Source organism: Lichenostomus cassidix, chromosome 8 (genome assembly GCF_008360975.1).
Source record: "Lichenostomus cassidix isolate B80296 chromosome 8, HeHo_3.0, whole genome shotgun sequence".
In the NCBI taxonomy this organism is placed as follows: domain Eukaryota; kingdom Metazoa; phylum Chordata; class Aves; order Passeriformes; family Meliphagidae; genus Lichenostomus; species Lichenostomus cassidix.
In genome coordinates this window covers 25,556,750-25,575,396 of record NC_139489.1, presented here as the reverse complement: position 1 = coordinate 25,575,396, position 18,647 = coordinate 25,556,750, and the positions used below count along the sequence as shown (strand labels likewise).

Genomic DNA, 18,647 nt, shown 5'->3' with positions numbered 1-18,647 from the left:
CGCTCCGAGGCCCGGTGTGCCTCTCACCCGCAGAATCACAACAGGATGGGTCAGGCTGGAAGGGAGCACTGCGGGTCATCTGGTGCCAGCTCCCTGCTCCGGCAGGGCCATCCCAGAGCATGGCACAGGGTTGTATCCGGACGGGTCTGGGTTATCTCCGGTGAGAGACACTCCACACCCTCTCTGGCAGTCTGTCCCAGTGTGTGTTCACTCGCACAGTAAAGAAGTTCTTCCTTGTGTTTGGGTGGAACCTGCTGTGCATCAGTTTCTGCCTGTTTCCCTCGTGTCCTAGTGCTTGGCACTACTGAGCAGAGCCTGGAGAAGACTCTGCTTGGCTCCCCTGCTTTTAGATATTTATATACATTAACGAGGCCTCCACTCAGTCATCTCAAGGCTGAAAAGGCCTCTCTCAGCCTTTCCTCGTAGGAGAGATTCTTCAGAGCCTTGGCCAAATCTCACATCTCCACTGGACCTGGTCCAAGAGTTCCATTTGTCCGTTGGTTTGTGGAGCCCAGAGATGCTCACAGTACTCCAAATGAGGCCTCAAGTACCATCTCCTCACACAGACTCTTCTGCATGGAAGAAATTTGTGCTTCATGCCAAACCCAGGACAGTAAACTCTTTCCCTCTCACAGGATTTGCAGTCTTAAAAACCTCGTATGAACCAGCCAGCCAGCCTGCTTCACCCAGGTTCATGGACCAAGACACAAAACCCTGGGTCTTAGTGTGGAGGTAATGCAAAGAAACAAGGGCTCCCTATGATTTTCCTGCTCTGCACAGGCACAGGGATCTCGTAACAAGAGGGTTTCCTGCACCTACAGCTCATTTCTAATCCGCACTCCATATTGGAGGCACATTTCTTGCTCCCTGCTTATCCTCTGTCCTAGCTGCTCAAATGAGTAACATGCATTTGCCAAGAGGCAGGGGAAGCTGCCAGCTGTGGGGAAGCTCTGGCAGCTCACCCTGCAGGGCTCAGGAGCCTGGTGTCCCTCTCATCCTACATGCCGCTGCCTTGGCACTGCGGGGTTCTGTCCCTCCCACGGTCCCCAGCAGGGGTGGCTCAGCCGGGCTGTGTTCCCAGCCGGTGTGGGAGGAAAAAGGAGGGAGCGACAGGCAGTCTGCTTGGCTCCTGCTGCCCTTCCTGCCCCGGGAAGGCACAGGCACTGCTTCCTTCCTCCTGCCTTGTGCAGGGTGAGAACAGCCCTGTGCCGCTTGAGTTTTGTCCATCCCGGGGTGAGGATCCCTTCTGCCCTCACTCCCACCTCTCTTAAATCTCTGGGCTCTTTAATAGCTGAGCTCCCTGGGCTTGGAGCAGCTGGCAGGAGGGGGATGATGCCTGCGGAGCCCTGGGAGATGTTCAGAGCTATGTCCCTGCTTTACTGCCATGGGACAGGCAAGCACGATGGTTGATTTTGCAGAGGCTTGGCCAGGAGGAATCCCCCAAATTTTAGCCAAGGAGCACATCCTGGCCTGCACTTCCCGAAGGTGGCAGTGGTCCAGCATCCTGAGCAAAGGCAGTTCACTGAGGGAATGGGCAAAACCCTGTATGCAGAGGTGCCTCCTCAGCATGGGAACTGGATAGCTGGCTTTTGCAATCCCAGCAGCTTGCCTCACACGCCGTGTGGGGTGGGAAGGTTGTGGCACGTGTTGAACCGGTTTCTGCAGCTTTTGGGGTGAGAAATCCACCTCCTGCTCCGGCCAGCTCCACACCAGGAGTGGTGCAACAGGTGGCAGCTTTAGGGCTCTCATTTGCTGGCCCTTCCTTGCTGAATTTTGGATGACTTTCCCACGCCGGCAGGATTTGGGGCGTCCCTGCCAAACGCGTGCTGAGCATGGGAGGTTCCCTCCAGGAACAAACAGAGTACCAAGGAGTTGCTGGTCCAGTTTGTCTGTCCCTGTCCCACAAAGACCTTGTGCTCCCCAAAACCTCATGATCCTCCTGTGACTCCCACCTGTGTGTTCCCTGAAACCTTTGCTGCACTGGGAATGGAAAAGGGAAAAGCTCCTGCAGCCTCTTAGAGTTACTAGCCAGAAATTTCAGAAATCCTTTAATAAATTATGTGAACACTTTATTCACTTAATTGAATTTTTGTAACAGAATCACTTAGATTGGAAAATACCTCTAAGATCATTGAGTCCATTTGCAAAAAAGTGTAAAGCTTCACAGAGCTGTTGAGGGCTGAAAATAAGAGATTTTACCAAAATCTAGGGAAGCTGTAAACTTTCCAGGGATAAAAGAGACAGCCTGGTCTTTGATGCTGGAAATTAATTTACGTGTTGTAGTAAATAATTTAGACTTTTTCCTGAAAGCCACTCCAACCGCGCTGCAGTTTGTATTTTTTAGGAAGAGGGTGTTTTTGCTATTCCATATGGGAAGCTCTGACTTGGGGCTTGGAGGCAACGAGGAGTTTTTTGGGAGCTCTTCAGCATGCTCAGCTAAGCGATTCCTGCTGGGAGAGGAGCGCTGGGTGCAGAGCACACAGCTGCAGAACTGGTCAGGAAAGATCTGATTAAACACTTCTGTTCTGTGAAAAGTGCCAACTCGTCAGAATCCCAGCTGTCTGCAGGAAAGAGCTGGGCTCCCTGGAACTTTTATCAGGAAAATCTTTGTGGCATGTGTGTACATGCACGGGGTGGGGGGTGTGATCCCATACTAACCTGGTGCAAAGAAAGTGTGTTTGGTGTGGAAGAGGTGGCTTTTCCTCTCAGGGAAAAGCTGGATTGGTTTGAATTTGAATTTATAAAAGTAGAGGGGACTTTCCCCTCCCTACCCCTGAAAAGGTTTTACAGCTAAAGGAAGAAGCCATAAAGGGTTTCAGATGCTTTGGTGGTTTTCCTCCTCATTTTCATTTTTAGTGATAGTTGAAAATTTTCAGTGGTGGTTTCAAGAGGATTAAGACAGGGATGATGATACAAAACACTGATCTATAGCTAAATATTCAGTGTTGTGGTTGGCAGCAAGGGTTTACATCAAATCTCAAGGGTTTTCATCAAATCCTACACACTCATGGCCTCTCTCAGTTTGTAATGATGTTTCCTGAACCTCATTTTTACAAATCCATGGGGACTTCACTGAGAAGCACAAAGGGGACAGACGACATGAGGCTCAGCCTGTGACATGGTGACTTACAGTGGGAGCTCCAAAGTGTAAAAAGAAGAAAAGAGGCTGAGAGGTGACTGCTCCTTGCTGAGAAGGCAGCATGTTCCATGCACTGCCCTACTCTCAGGTGGGTCCCTAACAGAGTGTGTAGCACAGACTGCGAACCCTGACTGGGCATCCAGAGAAAAATGGAAAAAATGCCATAAAATATGGCATAAACGAGCAAATGCAAGGTGATAATTCATAGGAGGATGATGGGTGAATAAGGGTTATTCAGAATAAGGGTTGTTTTGAAGAAAATTAATTTTCCTCTTTGCAGTGCAAGAGAAGGAAGCTATTTAACAAAGATGAAAGCGGGAAATGAAATTGAGGAAAGGCAGCATTGCTTTCTGCAGGATGAATCCCTCGAATTCAGCCACAGCCTGCCAAGGATGCTGAGAGTTTACATGGATCCAAAAAGAGGTTGTTAAATTGCAGAAGCAGTGAGGTGCTGGACTGCCAGAGTCCTCGTTATGGGTGAAATTAGAAGGAACTTTTCCCTGGCAGCCTTTCCCTATAACCTTCCTCATTATCACTGTGTTAATGGATGACCTCTCTGGGCTGAAGACTCCCCAAAAAACACGAGAAGGACAAATGGTCAAAGGAAAGTCATTTCAAGAGGGAAGGGGCACACATCATCAGGAACAGAGGCAGTCAACGCCTGCTGGCAGGCACAGATGTTTTATTTTGCAGTTTTCCTTGCTGGGAGGAGGGATTTGACACAGAGAGGATCTGCTGTGCCCTCGGAGAGGATCTGCTCTGCCCTTGCTGCTCTCAGCGGCGGCTGCTACTCTGTGGTGCGATTTTCTGGCAAGTCCCAAGGTCCCCAATCCCCCTGGGGGACCTCGAAGGAAGGGAGAAGCAGAGCAGGCAGCTCCATAGCTCTGGAGTATCGTTGTGCCACCTCCCCGTGACGCCTAAGCAGAGAGCAGTGGCACCGAGGACACATCTGCACTCTGGAATGTGAACAGGGCTGCAGTTGTCATTTGCCCGATGGCTACAGGGAAGGTGACATTGAGATACAGGGAGAGGGGAGGAAATAATTAGGCTGAGCCTCCTTTGGGCAGAAGAAGTACCCTGCGGATTGCCGACCTGTGGCTGTGACTGTGACTGGATCCGTGTGGAGTTCCCATGATTAATTGGAGATGTTTAACCCCAGTAACCGAGGCTGCTGCCTTCTTTAGCTCACAGCTTGCTGGGGAACAAATTGCTTCAGTGAAAAACGTGGGCTTTTCTGGACTGCATCCCAGGGCTGTCCTGCTTCTTTTGCCCCTGGACACAAGGCAGCCTTTGGAAGTGGCACAGGACCCATTGCAGGCATATCAGAGAGGGAAAAAAACATACAGGAAGGTGGACTACAATAGAAGGGTTGTCTGATAGGAAACCCCGGACAAATAAATGCATTTTTTCCCCAGGAAAGCCAAACCAGCACCACAAACCACTGAAAGATGTGGGGCCACATTTTTCCAAGGGAAACAGATGCCTGAAGAAGCTGATAGCTGGGAGTGGGATTTTTTTTCTCCCCTCTTTGTGTTTTGGAGAGGCTGCTGGTGGAGTAGCAGGATATCTGATGGGCAGAGGGACAGATCACAGTTCTCCAGGGGAGGAGAGGGAAATCCCAAGCCAGTGGCTCAGAGTGAGGGAAGTGAAATTTTAAATCATTTGTGTAGTGGGAGAAGGGGGAATCCCAGGTCACTGGTGAAAAAAAAATGTGTAGGAGAGAGTCCTGCGTGCCTGGGATATCAGCACTATAATCTCTGCCATGGGAAGGGGGTTTTCACCCTGGAAAACCCCTTTGCTTTCTAGTACATGGTGTACTGCAGGATCACACCTCGCTGTGGTTTTGGGGCGCTCTCAGCACTCTCAGAAGCTGAGGGAGTTGCTTCCTCTCCTTTGGGTTTAGGTCTGTATCGATTTGTTTGTATTTATTTCGCTTGTGTTTGGTTTTCATTCATCAGTGATTAGTGTTCAGCTCTCTTGGCTGTGTTTTGGGATGTTTCCCAGCTCTTCTGACCTTATCTCCAAGCAAGGATAAACCAGAGCAGTTGGGAACCCTGGGGGATTAGCTACCAATATCCGATTGTGGCAGGTCCAGGCTGCATCCATGTGAATCACTGATTTTTTCGGGGAAAAATACCAACCCCAGACAACGTTCCTCCTCTTCCTCCTGAGCTCTGCATGGGTGCCTCACGATTTTAGATGTTTATTCCCATTCAGAAATGAACTCAAGCTGTGGATAGATTCCCATTTGGAAACGTTCCTCCGTGTCCTGTTTTGTTTACGTCAGCAATCGCTGGGGATGCGCCTGGATCTCCCCGGGGCTTTGGCTGTCCTGAAGCTCTGTTTTTGCTCCAGGCAGCTGTGGGTGTGCAGGCTTTCGCCTCAGCACCGCTGGTGGCGAGGGACTTTTGATTGATTTGTTCCCATCCTCTTCCCAGGAAGGGTTTAACTCATGAATCCTGGTCCGAATTGAAAAGAGAGGGGAGGGGTCGACGCACTGCAGCGGCGCTGGGACACCCGGTGATGGATGACTTCAGCGTGTGCTTTGAAGAGACCCTAATTTCACCGTGCATCCTACCCGCAGGGTTTTCCACCTCTTTACAGCATCTGGCTTCCCCCTGGCGCCTGGGCCGCACATTTGGTGACAGCGAGGGGCTGGCGGGGGGCTGGGGATGGGGACAGGCGCCGCTGTCGGAACAGGATCTCGCTAACCACATCCTCATCCCACGGCCGCAGGTCGGGGTGGCCTTGCTGGGCGCCAGATGGCCGTGCCGGGACGGAGAGCCCCGGAGAGCCCCGGTGCGCACAGCCCCAGCATCCCCCGCCGCTCCCGGCCAAGATGCGACCGCACGAATCCCCGGCGAGCTTCCCGGCGCCGACCTCCTCCGCTCGGCGGCGAGGGCGAATTTAAACGCCTTCCAAAAGAGCCGGTGGCGTGCGCAGCCCTCTGCAATTATTAGTTGTACCACAAGCTGCTTCCTCCCTCGAGCCGCTTTCATGTCGCATTGTTTTCCTTTCCAGGTGGGGCTGCGGGCTCCCCGCTGCCCGGCCTCCGGGGCTGCCTGCTCGCCGCCGTGCCGGCCCCGCCGCCGGCTGCAGCTCTGCTGGCGGAGAGGCCACCTTTGTCTGCCAGCCAGCCCTCCTCCTCCTCCTCCTCCTGCTGCCAGAGCTATTTCGGGAAACAGCAGCTGAGCCGGAGGATTGTTAATTGTTCGTCAAGCCCCTTCCAACGCGGTTGATCACATGAGGAGATTAGAGCGCCCGGTCACACCCTTTCCCTCCTCCTCCTCCTCCTCCTGTATCCCCCCCTGACCCGCAGCGCAGGGGGGCAATGTCCCCTCCGCGGGCAGAGGGAAGGACGAGAGGCGCATCCAGCTCTCCGGGATGCTGCTCCCAGCGAGGCTCCCACGCAGTGCCCGGCTGTGGGAATCACGGGGCTGCCGGGCCGTGGGTAGCTGAGATAGCCGGGCTCAGAGGGCAGCCCCAGCGGGGTCACCGCCGGCGGGGCCGCTCCGGGGGCAGGCAGGAGCCCAGGGCAGCCAGGAGCCCAGGGCAAGTACAAGGCAGGCAGACAAAGCCACCCCAGGCGCTGACCTCAGAAGCTGCCATGTGACTCTGCCTCAAAGTTACTAAAGCATGACATCAGCCTGGGAGGGAGCGGCAGGGCTGCCACCAAAATACTGCCTGGCTTCAACCGGCTGCCGGCGCTGCCTCTGCCTGCGCTGCTGCTCGTCCTCTCCTGCCTGCCTCTTCCATGGATCCTCCCGAAGGAGGGCAAACCATCACCCCATGTCTTTGCAAAGGGCACGGAGAGCAGGCAGGGGCAGGGCAGATGCCGAGACAGGGCTTTGGTGCCCTGGGAATAAGGTGGTGACAGTTGTGCCTGACACCAGCACGGTGTTGGTGGGTGAAACTGGAGGTACAGTGTACAAGCTCTGCTGCCTGACATTGTGCACCTCTGCTTCTCCCTGCCAGCGCTCTGTCTGAGCACTCAGAGGGATGAGAGATCACTCACACCCATCGCCATCCTGCTAATCCCTGGCTGGAGCAGGAGAAGCTGCTGGCCTGCCTGTTCCCAGGCAGGGTAGTAGCCAAAACACAGTGACTAGGGAGAAACGGTGCCTCATGCCATCAGGGTGAGGTGGTGAGCGGCAGAACAGGTCATTCCACTCGGATCCAAGCACCTTCACCCAGCAGAGCTCCCACGCCGTGCCTCCTCCGCCTGCGCTGGGCTTTTTCCAGTTTGCTACAGTGTGATGAGTTTGCACTGCTGCTTTTCGTCCCTGAGTTGGGATATACCCAGCTGAGATGTATCAAATCCGACTTCTGACCCAGGTTACCTCTGCTGAGGATGCAGGTGCCCAGATGGTGCAAACAGCCGTCCCAGAGCTGGTGATGCATTTCCCAGGGGCTCAGCCAACACTGTCCCACCAAAGGGACACTGGTGATGGGCAGAGGTGCTGGCTGCGGGTGAGGAGCCGTGACTGCAGTCCCAAGCATGCCAGCCCAGACCTGCCCTGGCTGGTTAGACTGACCCGAGGGCTTAGGACAGGGTGTTGCCGGCCCTCTGAGGTGCGGGGAGCAGGTTTGGCGGGTCTGGAAACCCTCGGTTCCCACCGCTGGAGCTCGCGTCCCTCTGACCTCCCACGCCGGGTGTGGAGGGGACAGCCCCAGTCCCCGCGGCCAGGACAGGCTCTCCCTGGTGTGGGCTGAGCTGGGACTTTTTGCCTGTGGGACTTTTTGCCTGTGGGGGAAGCTGGGCCTGGCTGTTTTGGTCGGTGTTTTGGCTGTGTGGCTGAGCATGCTCTGGTCTGGTCACTTCAGATGGCATGTGGCAGGTTTGGTGGAGGAGGTGGGCATTTTGAGATGTCAACACCCAGGCTGACATGCTGTTGTGTCCGACACACAGAGAGTGGCATTTGAGGTTTTCCATTGTGTTTGACCAGGAGGAAAACATATATTTGTCCTGAGTGTGGGTTTGTATTTTTTTTTTGGAGAAGGCTCTTGCTATGTCAACTATGTATTGGTGTGGCTTCATCTTCACCTGTTTTTTGTTACCTCTGTGACCAGCCACCCCTTTGTCCTTCCAGAAAGCCAGGATGTGGTGACAGATCCTGCCAATAAAACATCATGACAGGCTGTGGCTTTCCTTTGGGGGAGGCTGTGGATTAATCCCTCGGGAAAAAAGGGATGGAAGCGAGTTGTGATGTGTGAGCTGGGACTGGAAACTGATAGTCTGGGGCAGCATGTTGAACTTCCTTAATTTTAGGTGAAATTTTTAATTTCACTTCTTTTCTGCTTGCAGATAGTGGTTAGTCCTCAGTGGAAGGATAAGGGTCCTCACTGCAAGTACTGAAACATCCTCCAAGCTTTCTTGGAGGCTTCCCCAGTGCCTGGAGCTGTGTCTGGGGAAACGATGTTGTCCCCTGTGGTGCCCAGCCACCCAGCTGGTCCTGCATCAGCTTTCACAGCAACAGCCAAGTGAGGTTTCGGATCCCAAACGAAGTGCTCCAGTTTGCCATGGTGCCCATCACCCTTGGAGATGCTGGTGGTCTTTTGCCCTCCCGCGTTCTCCCCTGTAGCCTTTCCCAGCCCTGCTGAGGATCTTCCTCTCTACCCTGGGCTTTCTGTGAGCTTCACTGCCAGACCCCTGGAGCAGAATTCTGCCTGGCAGCTGGGCAGGCATGGCTTTCTGCTCCACGTCAGGGCAGATTTTCCTTGAAATGCTCAAAGACACACTTCCCCCTCCAGCCAACACCAACACCAGCTCCACTAACACGATAAGATATCGGAGACCGGCTGAAATTGCGGGAAACCTTCCTAACCCGACAAAACGGGGGCTGCTCTTGGTTTGATCTGTTCTGTACGGGTTTTTTTTTCCTCCCCAGGAACGTTTCCATGGCTTTGGCCACAATTCCCCCTCTGCCCGCCGGTCGGACAGAGCGCACGTGGGGAGCAGTGAAGCGGGGGGCACTGCCGCGGTGGGCCCCACCTCTCGCGGCGCGCTGGCGTTGCCGCTTTAAGAGCCCTCTCCGCGGGGCGAGCTTTCGAACGCGCTGCCCTGCGCCGCCATTGGCCGGCGGGCGCGCGCGGGGGCCAGCCGGCGGTTGGAGCGGCCAGCGGCGCGCCCTGATTGGCCGAGGCGGGGGCGGTATAAAAGGCGGGCGGGCGCGTGGGCTCGCTCAGTCTGCGGCGCGAAGGGGCGGCGTGCGGAGCCGGGGTGCGGTGCGGATCGCCCTCGGCCCGGCGCATTTTTTTTCTTTTTTTTTTCTTTTTTTTTTTTTCCTTCATTTCCCCCCTCAGCCCACCCGGTTTTCCCCATGGAGTTCAAGCTGGAGGCTCACCGCATCGTCAGCATTTCGCTGGGCAAGATCTACAGCGCGCGGGGCCAGCGCGGCGGCCTGAAGCTGCACAAGAACCTCCTGGTGTCGCTGGTGCTGCGCAGCGCACGACAGGTCTACCTGAGCGAGCCGGGCTGCCCGCCCGAGCCGCCCCCCGCGGCCCCCGGGCCCCCCGAGGAGGAGCCGCCGCCCCGCACCGCCGCCTGGGCGGCCGAGGAGCCGCCGCCGCCCCCGCAGGACGAGGCGGGGAGAGACTGCCAGGGCCCCCGGCCGCGGCGCTGTTGCTGCGGCGAGGAGAACCGCGGGGGCTGCGCCGGGGCCCCCCCGCCGCCGCACTGCCCCCGCAAGCGGAGCGCCGGCGAGCGCGGCCAGGCGGGCTCCCCGGTGAAGAAGCCCCGCCGCGAGGAAGAGGAGCCGCCGCCGCTGCTGCCACCGCCGCCGCCCTCGCCGCCGGGCGAGCAGGAGGACATGGAGACGGGCAACGTGGCCAGCCTCATCAGTATCTTCGGCTCCAGCTTCTCAGGACTGCTCAGCAAGGAGCCCAAGGGCCGGCGGCGGCCGCCTCTGGACGGCGGCGAGGCGGCGGCGGGCACGGCGCCCGCCGAGGCGGCGGCCGAGCCGGGACAGATCTGCTGCGACGAGCCGGTGCTGCGGACCCTCAACCCTTGGAGCACGGCCATCGTGGCCTTCTGATGCCCCGGCCGCAGAGACTGGCTCCCCGCCGCGGGCCGGGGGACCCGGAGGTGACTTGCCCCCAGCGCCGCGGGGCTCCCGCGCCGGCCAGCCCCGGCTGCCCGCGCCGCCTCCCGGGAGGGAGCGCGGGGCAGCAGCGGCAGCACTTCCCCGTTCCCCGACGGCTCCCGGCTGCCGGCACCCGCCCTGGGAGCGCCCCCGGCCCTGCCCTCCCGGAATTCCCCTTCCCGTCAGGGCCGCCGCCCTCCCCGGCGCCCGGGGGAGGCTCCTCGGCTACCGCCGACCCTGGGGGCGCCCCCGGCGGGTGATATTTTAAGGTTGGAAAGTATTAAGTTTATTAAATAAAGTCTCTATTTTGGAAAGGTTTAGGTCAGAACTATTACATGGTGCTTTTTAAAAGTGTTTATTGAGAGGAACGAAGTTTACAGACGCTCTGACGGAAAGTCCTTGAGCCTGTTTGTTAGGCTTGGTAACTCCCGGTCTTTGTTGTATAAAGGCTTGGGGCTCCCGTAGGGAATTTTGTACAGTGTTCTCCTTCAGTGATGTATCATGTTTTGTATAAAATGTAATTCTACGTGTACAACACGTATTAAATATTTTCAACTGTATGAGCCTAGTTCCTGTTTGTGCCCCGCTGGCTCGAGGGGGAGGAGGGCAGGCAGCAGCCGGGGTGTGGTTCTGCATGTCTGTGGCTGGATCCACCCAGCCTCGCCAGAGGCTTAGGGTGGGTTGGAGTCCAGCTCTTCTGGGAGCTGGGGAAGAAAGGGAATTTATGTCAGGGTGCCTGGAGTCCTTCCCAGGATCTTCCAGGTGCTCCCGCTGCTCTTCTGGCTACAGCCTCTTCCCGGGGCTGGGGCTGCTGTGGCATTTGAGGTCTTGCTCTGAAAGTACCTAATGTGCAAAGTCACCGTCTGTGGGTGGAAAGCGGTTGCTAAATCCCAGAGGAGCAGCAGCTGGGTGCAGTCTGACCAGGCCTGAGGCACAGCCGGGCCGAGCACTGGCCTCCAGCATTGCCTGCTCAGAGATTGAATTGGGGCACTGTGAGTGGATTCTTCCCAGCAGGACACAGCTACTGCTCTGTAAGAAGTGTTTTTCAGAGCCTCCTCTTTGCTGTTGCTCGCAGAATGGTTCAAATGATAAATATCAGCAGGGTTTTTTCCCCCCCCTCTTTCATTATCAGTAAAACTATAACTGGGTTAAAGTTCCTGCTCTTAGGGGTGGGGAGAAAAGTTTGGCCTCGGCTTCACAGTGACTGGAGCGCCCCAAGGCGTTGTAATTAGACTGAATTGTGGGGGAATTTTTTTTTCCCCTGCTTCTTGCTGGGAGATTCACTAGAGGCTTCTCTGCTCCTAATTAATGAACTTTTCAACTGAGGATTGCGTCTCTGGCAAGTCGAAGATGTTTATATGCTGTGAAATGCAGCCTGGGATATCTGGCTGAACCTTGGGAGCCTGTTCTGGGTGGGAGATAGTGACCAGTATGAGGGTCTGCTCCCTGCTTTAATGCTGGAATAGGTGTGTAGGGAGCAGTGCTGTCCCAAACAGAGGGCAAATGGGGTTTTTACACCTTGTTTCTGTGAGAACTGGAGCTGTTGGGCTGGGTCATCCCAAAGCACTGGGAATAGGGAAATTAGGAGAAGCTGCCTTGTCTGAGGTTGCTTTGAGGCAGCTCTACTACTCTTGTGTACAATTTAATAGCTCCCCAATCCTAGGTAAAAGCAAAAGTCCTACCATCTTAATTTTCTAGATAATTGTACCTAGTGGTGACACAATTTCAGTCTAGTAGATGACACAAGGAAATGGGGTGTGATGAGGCATTTTATTTTCACTTGCTGACTTTTGGGAGGTGATGGGGAAGGCACCATCCCTGCTTCACTTGTACAGGTGCTCTCCAGGAGAACCCCACACTCACTCCCCTCCCAGGGGAGACGAGGTCACCTCAGGATCTCTCCAGTAAGAGAACAGCAGTAAAAGGAGGATGGCCACAGAGGACTCTCCTGCTCCCTCATGAAACACCCTGCTCTGAGGGTCAGAAGCTGGGCTGGAGGATGAAACAGCCTCCTGCTCTTGCATCAGCACAATTTCCTTCCCAAGGCCGGGGGGAGCAGGTTTCAGTCTGCGTCCAGCAACAGCATCTCCATGGAAGTGGATGATTTTTCCCAGCTTCCAAGTCCTGAAATGGGATGGGGGCACTCCTGAACTTGGCATTTCCAAAGGTTTTCTGAGCATCCAAGCCCTGGCAGATCACCTGGTCCCACTGGTTTGTGTGACCCTGGTGCTCCTACACAGACAAGACCCAACCTCCCTCTGGCACAGCACACCAGCAGCACTCCTATCTACTCTGTCTTCCAGGGGAGAGTTGTGCAACAGCTTAATTGCTGCTGGCCTCTGCCAACAGGGCAGAGACTGCCCACAGATGCCCACGCAGCTCCCTCGGGCTTGTGTGACCTCCCGTGGAGCTACCTGAGGTGAGCAAGTCCTCCCTTCCCGGCTCATGCCACGGAGCCGTGTCCCCGAAAGACCCGGGCCAGCTCCATCTGCTGTGCCGACGCACGCCTCGCTGGCTGCCGTGGCTGTGTTGCTGTGACGTGTGGGGTTTGCTCCCTGCGACGTGCGTGTCCCCGGGGAGCCTCTGGCTGCTGTGGCTGAGGGGGACGGGAAAAAATAATGGAGATGGGATAGCTGCTGGTGAGGGGTGTGCACCAAACCAGCCTCAAATTGAGTAAGATCTGTAATGATGTCACTGTGTTACTTTCAGAATCAATTTTTCTGCTCTGGTTTATTTTTTTTTACTCACCCAGTGCCCCTTTTTATTTTTTTTCCCCCAATTTCTATAATCACTTTTACCCAAACTGGGTCTGTTTTCCTTAATTCATCTCTTCTGTTGTGCTGCTTCAACCCCTGGACTTTTCCTCGTAGTGCTACAGAGATGAGGGTGACGGATGGGACAGCTGAGCGAGGGCAGGGCTGAGTTCGAGCTGAGGCTAATGACCCAAACTCACTGCCCAGGCCAACGCCAAAGGAGGGAAGAGAAGTGCATAAATAAGCCAGATAAAAATAAAAACTTCCATCACTTGGGAGAGAGGGTGACTCCTATGGAAACTGCCTCACCGGGTCGAGGAGGATATGACTTAATGGGAAGATGGCAGGATCCTACCCTTCCTAGAATAGTAACAAGCTGCTGGAAGCGCTCGCCTCGGCTGCTGCCCTTCCCCCAGTTCGGGTCAGGTCCCGTGGGAGAGGAGAAGTGCTGGGAAAATCCTTCAGCACAGCCGGAGGGTGGGATAGATGCTGGCAGAGGGAGCAGGGAGCGTGGCAGCTGGGCTGCCAGGGCGATGCTTGGGAAGGAGGACAAGCAGCAGGCTTTCACTTTTCTCCTGCTGTAATCATCCAGGAGCAAGCCCTGGTGGCAGCTCGGGGCGGATGAGCTGCGGGTCTCCTCAGGGATACCTTCTGGGGAGAGGGAATGACTTACACCGGCTCTCGGCAATAAGGGAGTGTCAACTGTGTGAATCATCTCGGCCTTTAAAGGTGTTTCGCCCGGGCCAGGTGCCAGCAGGGGCTGGGGGAAGCCCTCGGGGCTGGGAGCCCATGGGCAGCCAGGGGTTTGCAGGAGGCTCCGCCTTTCACTCCGGCTGCTCTCGCTCCCCTCCCGGCCTGATGCAACCCGACATCACCCGCCCATCCCTCCTCTCCTGGGGCAGGGGAAGGGGAGGAAGGCCCTGCACACTCACTGCTGCAGCATCCTGTGTCAGCGCTCAGGAATCCGGCAGGCTGCTGGGAGGGAGGCGGGAGGCAGGCCAGCAGCGGGGCTGTGCCTGCTGGGGCCTCTCCCTGCCTTGGGAGCCCGGGGGTACCGGAGCATCCCTGGGGGCTACACCTCCTGGGGTTCTCCCTGCCTGGGGAGCCCGGGAGTAGCACAGCATCCCTGGGGGCCGCGCCTGCTGGGGCTTCTCCCTGCTCTGGGCAACGGAGCATCCCTGGGGGACAGTTTTGCTAAAGGCTAAACCCCAGGACAGGGGTTTTTTTTAGGAAGGAGGGATGCAGGAAGACCGTGGCACAGGACTGCGTGCTTAAATATAGTTCCAAAGGCTGATGGGAGGCACGCCTGGGTCTCCCGTGCCGCTGCGGGGCTTGCATCTGTCTCCAATGTACTGTGCTTGCCGGAGATGCTCTGCCAATGTATATTTAGGGTGGGTGGAGGGACCCCCTCCCTGCTCCCCGGCGGGTTGGGGGGTTCTTGCAGGGGAGCAGGGGGAGGCTCCGTGTTTTCCTGGGCAGGGTGGTCCAGCCCAGGGTAGGGGGGTAAGGCGGTGGAGCTTGCTGGCAGAGCTAAGGCTCATGGAAAACTCCAGGGCTTCTTCCAAGGAGGATCCTTTGAGAGGTTGGAGTGGGGCAGACAGAGGGGCTGGCACAGTGAGGGGATGGCTGGAGTGGGGAAAAGCTGCCTGGAAGGTGCCCAGAGCTGCCTTGGCAAGGAGGGAACCCAATGGGAGAGAGTTATTCCAGGCCAGCACGGCTCCCGGAGGCAGGGTCAGGGCCAGGCGAGCACCGGGATGAGCGACAAACACAAACAACTCCCTTCTCCCGGTCTTCTGGTTGTGATTTCTGCTCCCGACATGCAAACCCTGCGGGGCCCCCCTCCCCTCCCTCCTTCTCCCCAGCTGGGCGAGGGCTGGCCTGGCCGCCTAATGAAATGCAGAGCTGCTTGGGAGAGCAGGGGGGAAAAAAAGGCTCTGTTTGAGGTTTTGTGCCTCTGGTTTCCTCTGGCCCTCTCTCCCAGCGGGGTGATTTATTGGTGATGGAGCCTGGGGAGAGGGGGAGGGAAGGGCTTAGAGCTGCAGGCAAATAGTCATCGTTTATTTCCCAAGCACTCACGCGAGGCAAAGGGAAAAAGGGGAGGAGAGGGAGGTAAACTGCCTGGGCAGGGACTGAGGAGCATCATTTACTGGAGCTGAGCTCTCCTGAGCTTCTCCCAGTTGCTCTGAGGTGGTGTTTGAGCGCTTTGCACAGCAAAGGACTCTCTTTGTGGAGGATGCCCTCTCCCTCTATCCCAGTTTTCCCACCTTCCCTCCCTCCTGCTTCCCCACCGGCAGGACAGTGGGGTGCTCAGAGCTGCCTACAGGCTCTTGTGGCCCAGTGCTCACTTCTCCAGCCTGAGAAGTGAGGGGGACACCTCCTCCTCTTTCCCTTTCCTGCAGTCACAGCCATGAGGAGAGGAACTGCTTGTCACTGACCTGGTTTTGGGCACCTGCATGCCCCAAAAGGCACTGACATGCTGCGACCTGCCTGGCTGCAGATGCATTTGCTGCCTGCAGCTATCCTGGCTCACAGCAGCCTTACACTTAAGCCAGGCTTTAGGCTCTGCCGTGCTGCTCCAGCACTGCCAGCAGCGAGATGTCCCTGTCCTGCAGGATGCTCTGGTGTGCTGCTGTGCTGCAGGGTCACCTCCTGCTCGGGAGAAGCAGCCAGGGCTGTCTGTTTTCATGCTCGCTGCTCTGGTTGGGAACGAATGTGGTTTCCTAGGGGGAAGGTCTCCTCCTTCTCCTCGCCTCTGCTGACAGCGTCTGACCTCAGCTGTCGTCCCTGGTGGTGCAGGGGATTAATCTGAGCCTCGGGACAGGTTGAGGCATGTCCAAGGCAGAGGAGAGCTTCATGCGTACAGACACAGAGGAAGGAACAAAAACAATTCCCAGGGAAATATTTTCCTGCTGCTTTTCCTGGCAGCGAGCAGAGCGGGAGGAAAAGACCTTGCTTTAAATTGCTTGCAGGAGAACTCCCGCCCGGGATCCGCTTTCCCTCGGCCTCCCGCACCCCGTGAAGCTCAGCCCCCACCCCACACCCACCCCAGGGATGGCACAAAGGGTGCTCAGCCCCTCCAGGCGCGGCTCCGCATCCCGGGCTCTGCTCAGCCAAGGATTGCCTCCGACACCCGCCGCCTGCCAAGCTCCACTGAGCCTGCTGCACGGAGCCAACCCGCAGCGTTTGGAAAGCCAGGGGAAGGAACCTCCCCACCCCGGAGCTGCGGCATGGTCCGCTGGTGGACTCTGCCCTTTGCCTGCTCCGGCCTCGGCCGCCCTCCTGCTCCTCCTTGTGCGCTGTTTGCTTTGGCAAGCCTCAGCCTTCACCCTGCCAGCCGAGCCCTGCGGTCCCGGGTCAGGCGGAGCAGGGGAAGCCAGAGGCGCGGGGAATGGAGAACAGGGAGGAAAATGGAGAAGCAGACGGCTGGCTGGGCGGATGGGACACGCCGGCCCTGCTGCGAAGGGCAGGAAGGACACGGCTCGCTCGGAAACCTGGAGGGTGGGCTGGGAGAAGCAGGAAAGGGGAGAGAAAGCAGGAAGCAGGGAGCATGGCCAGGGTGGGATGCAGAGGTGGGAGCCCCAGTGCCGCCCCAGGCTTGGTCTGTGGGAGTCCTGTGGGTGTCTGCTCTCCTCAGCCCTGGGCTGGGGTGCCCTGCTCCCCTCCTAGAACAGGCAGAGGATGCTGTCAGTGTGGCACAGCAGCAGCAGATCCCCCCCAGCGCTATCTCTCATGGAGCTGGGGTCTGAGCTGGAGCGTGGCTGGAGCATCACCAGGAAAAAAAGGAGGAAGTGACTCTTTCAGCTGTCCCCCACTCAGTTCCTCAGATCTGTTCCTGCAAACCTGGGCATCGAGCAGTGCAGGCAGGTGGGCTTTGGCAGCACACGTGGTCCTCAATCCCAGCTGCTTCCATCCTGTGGCATGCCAGGGGTGGTGGCAGTGTGTGTTAGTGGAAGTGTCAAGCCACGAGCCAGGGCAGGATGCAGGTTTGCCCACAAGGCACGGTGCTGAGGGTACCAGCCATCCCTGCCTTGCCTCAGCTGGGTGAAGGGGGGCTGTGGGAGCAGTGCAGTGCTGAATATCCATGGCAATGGGGCTGCTGATTTTTAAGGCAGGAGGAATTGTTGTGTTTTTTTTGCCCAAAACTGACCCAGGGCAATGTTTTACAGAAGTCAGAATGCAACATCAGCAAGCATCCACAGTCCTGTGGGAATGGGCGAGAGAAACCCCTGGAGCCCAAACTTGCCTCCAGCCCAGGGCTGAGTGGATGGAAAGCCCCCAGGGCAAGGGTGCAGGGAGGGCAGAGCTGGCCACTGCCACTTTGCCTCGTGTGCTCCAGTGGGAATATTTGACCCCGTGAGCCCTTGACATGGTGGAGAGGCTGAGAGGAGTAGCATCCGGAGGAAGGCACAACTCCCATGGGAAGGCAGGAGGGACGGAAGGATGGAGGGGAGGGAAGCAGGACTTTTCTTCCTGTTCTTTGGAACAGGTGCCCAGAGAAGCTGTGGTTACCCCATCCCTGGAAGTGTCCAAGGCCAGATTGGATGGGGCTTGGAGCAACCTGAGACAGAGAAAGGTGTCCCTGCACATGGCAGTGGGTTGAATCCTTTAAATTCCCTTCCAACACAAACTATTCTATGATTCCCTCCTCTGTGGTGTGGCATGGCTGGCCAGGGAGAGTTGCAAACCTCTCTGGTGTTTTCAAGCAGGGATTTACCCTGTGCCACACTCACCTTCCCACCTCTGGCACTTGGCAAGGGCCAGTGGCAGCACCCATCACCAAGCAGCCTGTGCCACTTCCTTCATTGCTGTGTCTCTGCCCTGTGGCTTTGCTGTTGATGGAAAGCATCAGCAGGATGTAAACACTGGATGGAGGGAGCTGGGTGTTAACCCCACTGGTTATTCATGGCATTGTTCTCCCATTCCTTCTCAGACTGTGGCTCTGCCTTTAGAGGATAGCACTGGTGAGACCATTGCAGTTTATATTTCTCCCAGCCTTATCCTTGTTGCTGCTTTCCAGGGAGAACTGGTCCATTTTGTGCTAAAGAGCCAATTTGCAGGGAAGTGGCCAGGGTGACACATGCCTCCCGCTTGACCTTGTCTCCCTTTGGCCCTGGCAGTGCTCCCTGAAATTCCCTTCCTGGAAACAGCAAAGGAGCGAGTGTTTGCCTTCGGCTCAGGAGGGTGTGACGTGATGTCCCTGGTCAGTGGCCAGGCGGGGAGGGACCAGCCACGCTGGGCTCAGAGCGGTGCCACAGGGCTGGCTCTTACTGGAAGAGCACCAGGACTCACTTCTCATGGGGAGATCATCTCCAGCAGGAGGGAGGGCTGTTAAAAATAAACAGGGCGACGAGTGGCGCGAGGAAGGAGCCACCTCTCGTGTCCCCACAGCCCTCCCCGGGGGAGGGAGCGTGTGCTGCCCGGTGAGCCGAGCAGGGAGCCGGGCTCTGATCCCAGCCCTGCCATGCTGGCAAGGTCAGTCCCCTCCCAGCTCACCCCAGCGCCTCACACTCCTGGCCACAGCCTGCTCTTTCCCTCTCAGCTCACAGTGGAAGCCCGGCAGCCCCGGCTTTGTGCCCGCGGCGGTCTCTGGAGCCGCAGAGCTCCCGGTGCAGGGCTGGCCGCATCTCCTCCGGCTGCGCAGCGCCGGGAGGCAGTGCGAGGTTGGCCGTGCGC

The 18,647-nt window shown here is 57.0% G+C and overlaps 1 protein-coding gene across 1 annotated transcript; it reads left to right on the top strand.

Moving 5' to 3' along the window:
* Positions 1–9,311: 9,311 nt before the first annotated feature.
* Positions 9,312–10,781, top strand: IER5 (immediate early response 5). Its single transcript, XM_085068581.1, has one exon. The coding sequence runs from the start codon at positions 9,460–9,462 to the stop codon at positions 10,171–10,173; it is 714 nt and encodes a 237-aa protein (XP_084924707.1). The 5' UTR covers positions 9,312–9,459; the 3' UTR covers positions 10,174–10,781.
* Positions 10,782–18,647: the final 7,866 nt, after the last annotated feature.

What these genes read in the sequence shown, in the direction of transcription:
- IER5 (XM_085068581.1), top strand. Translation starts at nt 9,460, where the DNA reads ATGGAGTTCAAGCTGGAGGCTCACCGCATCGTCAGCATTTCGCTGGGC.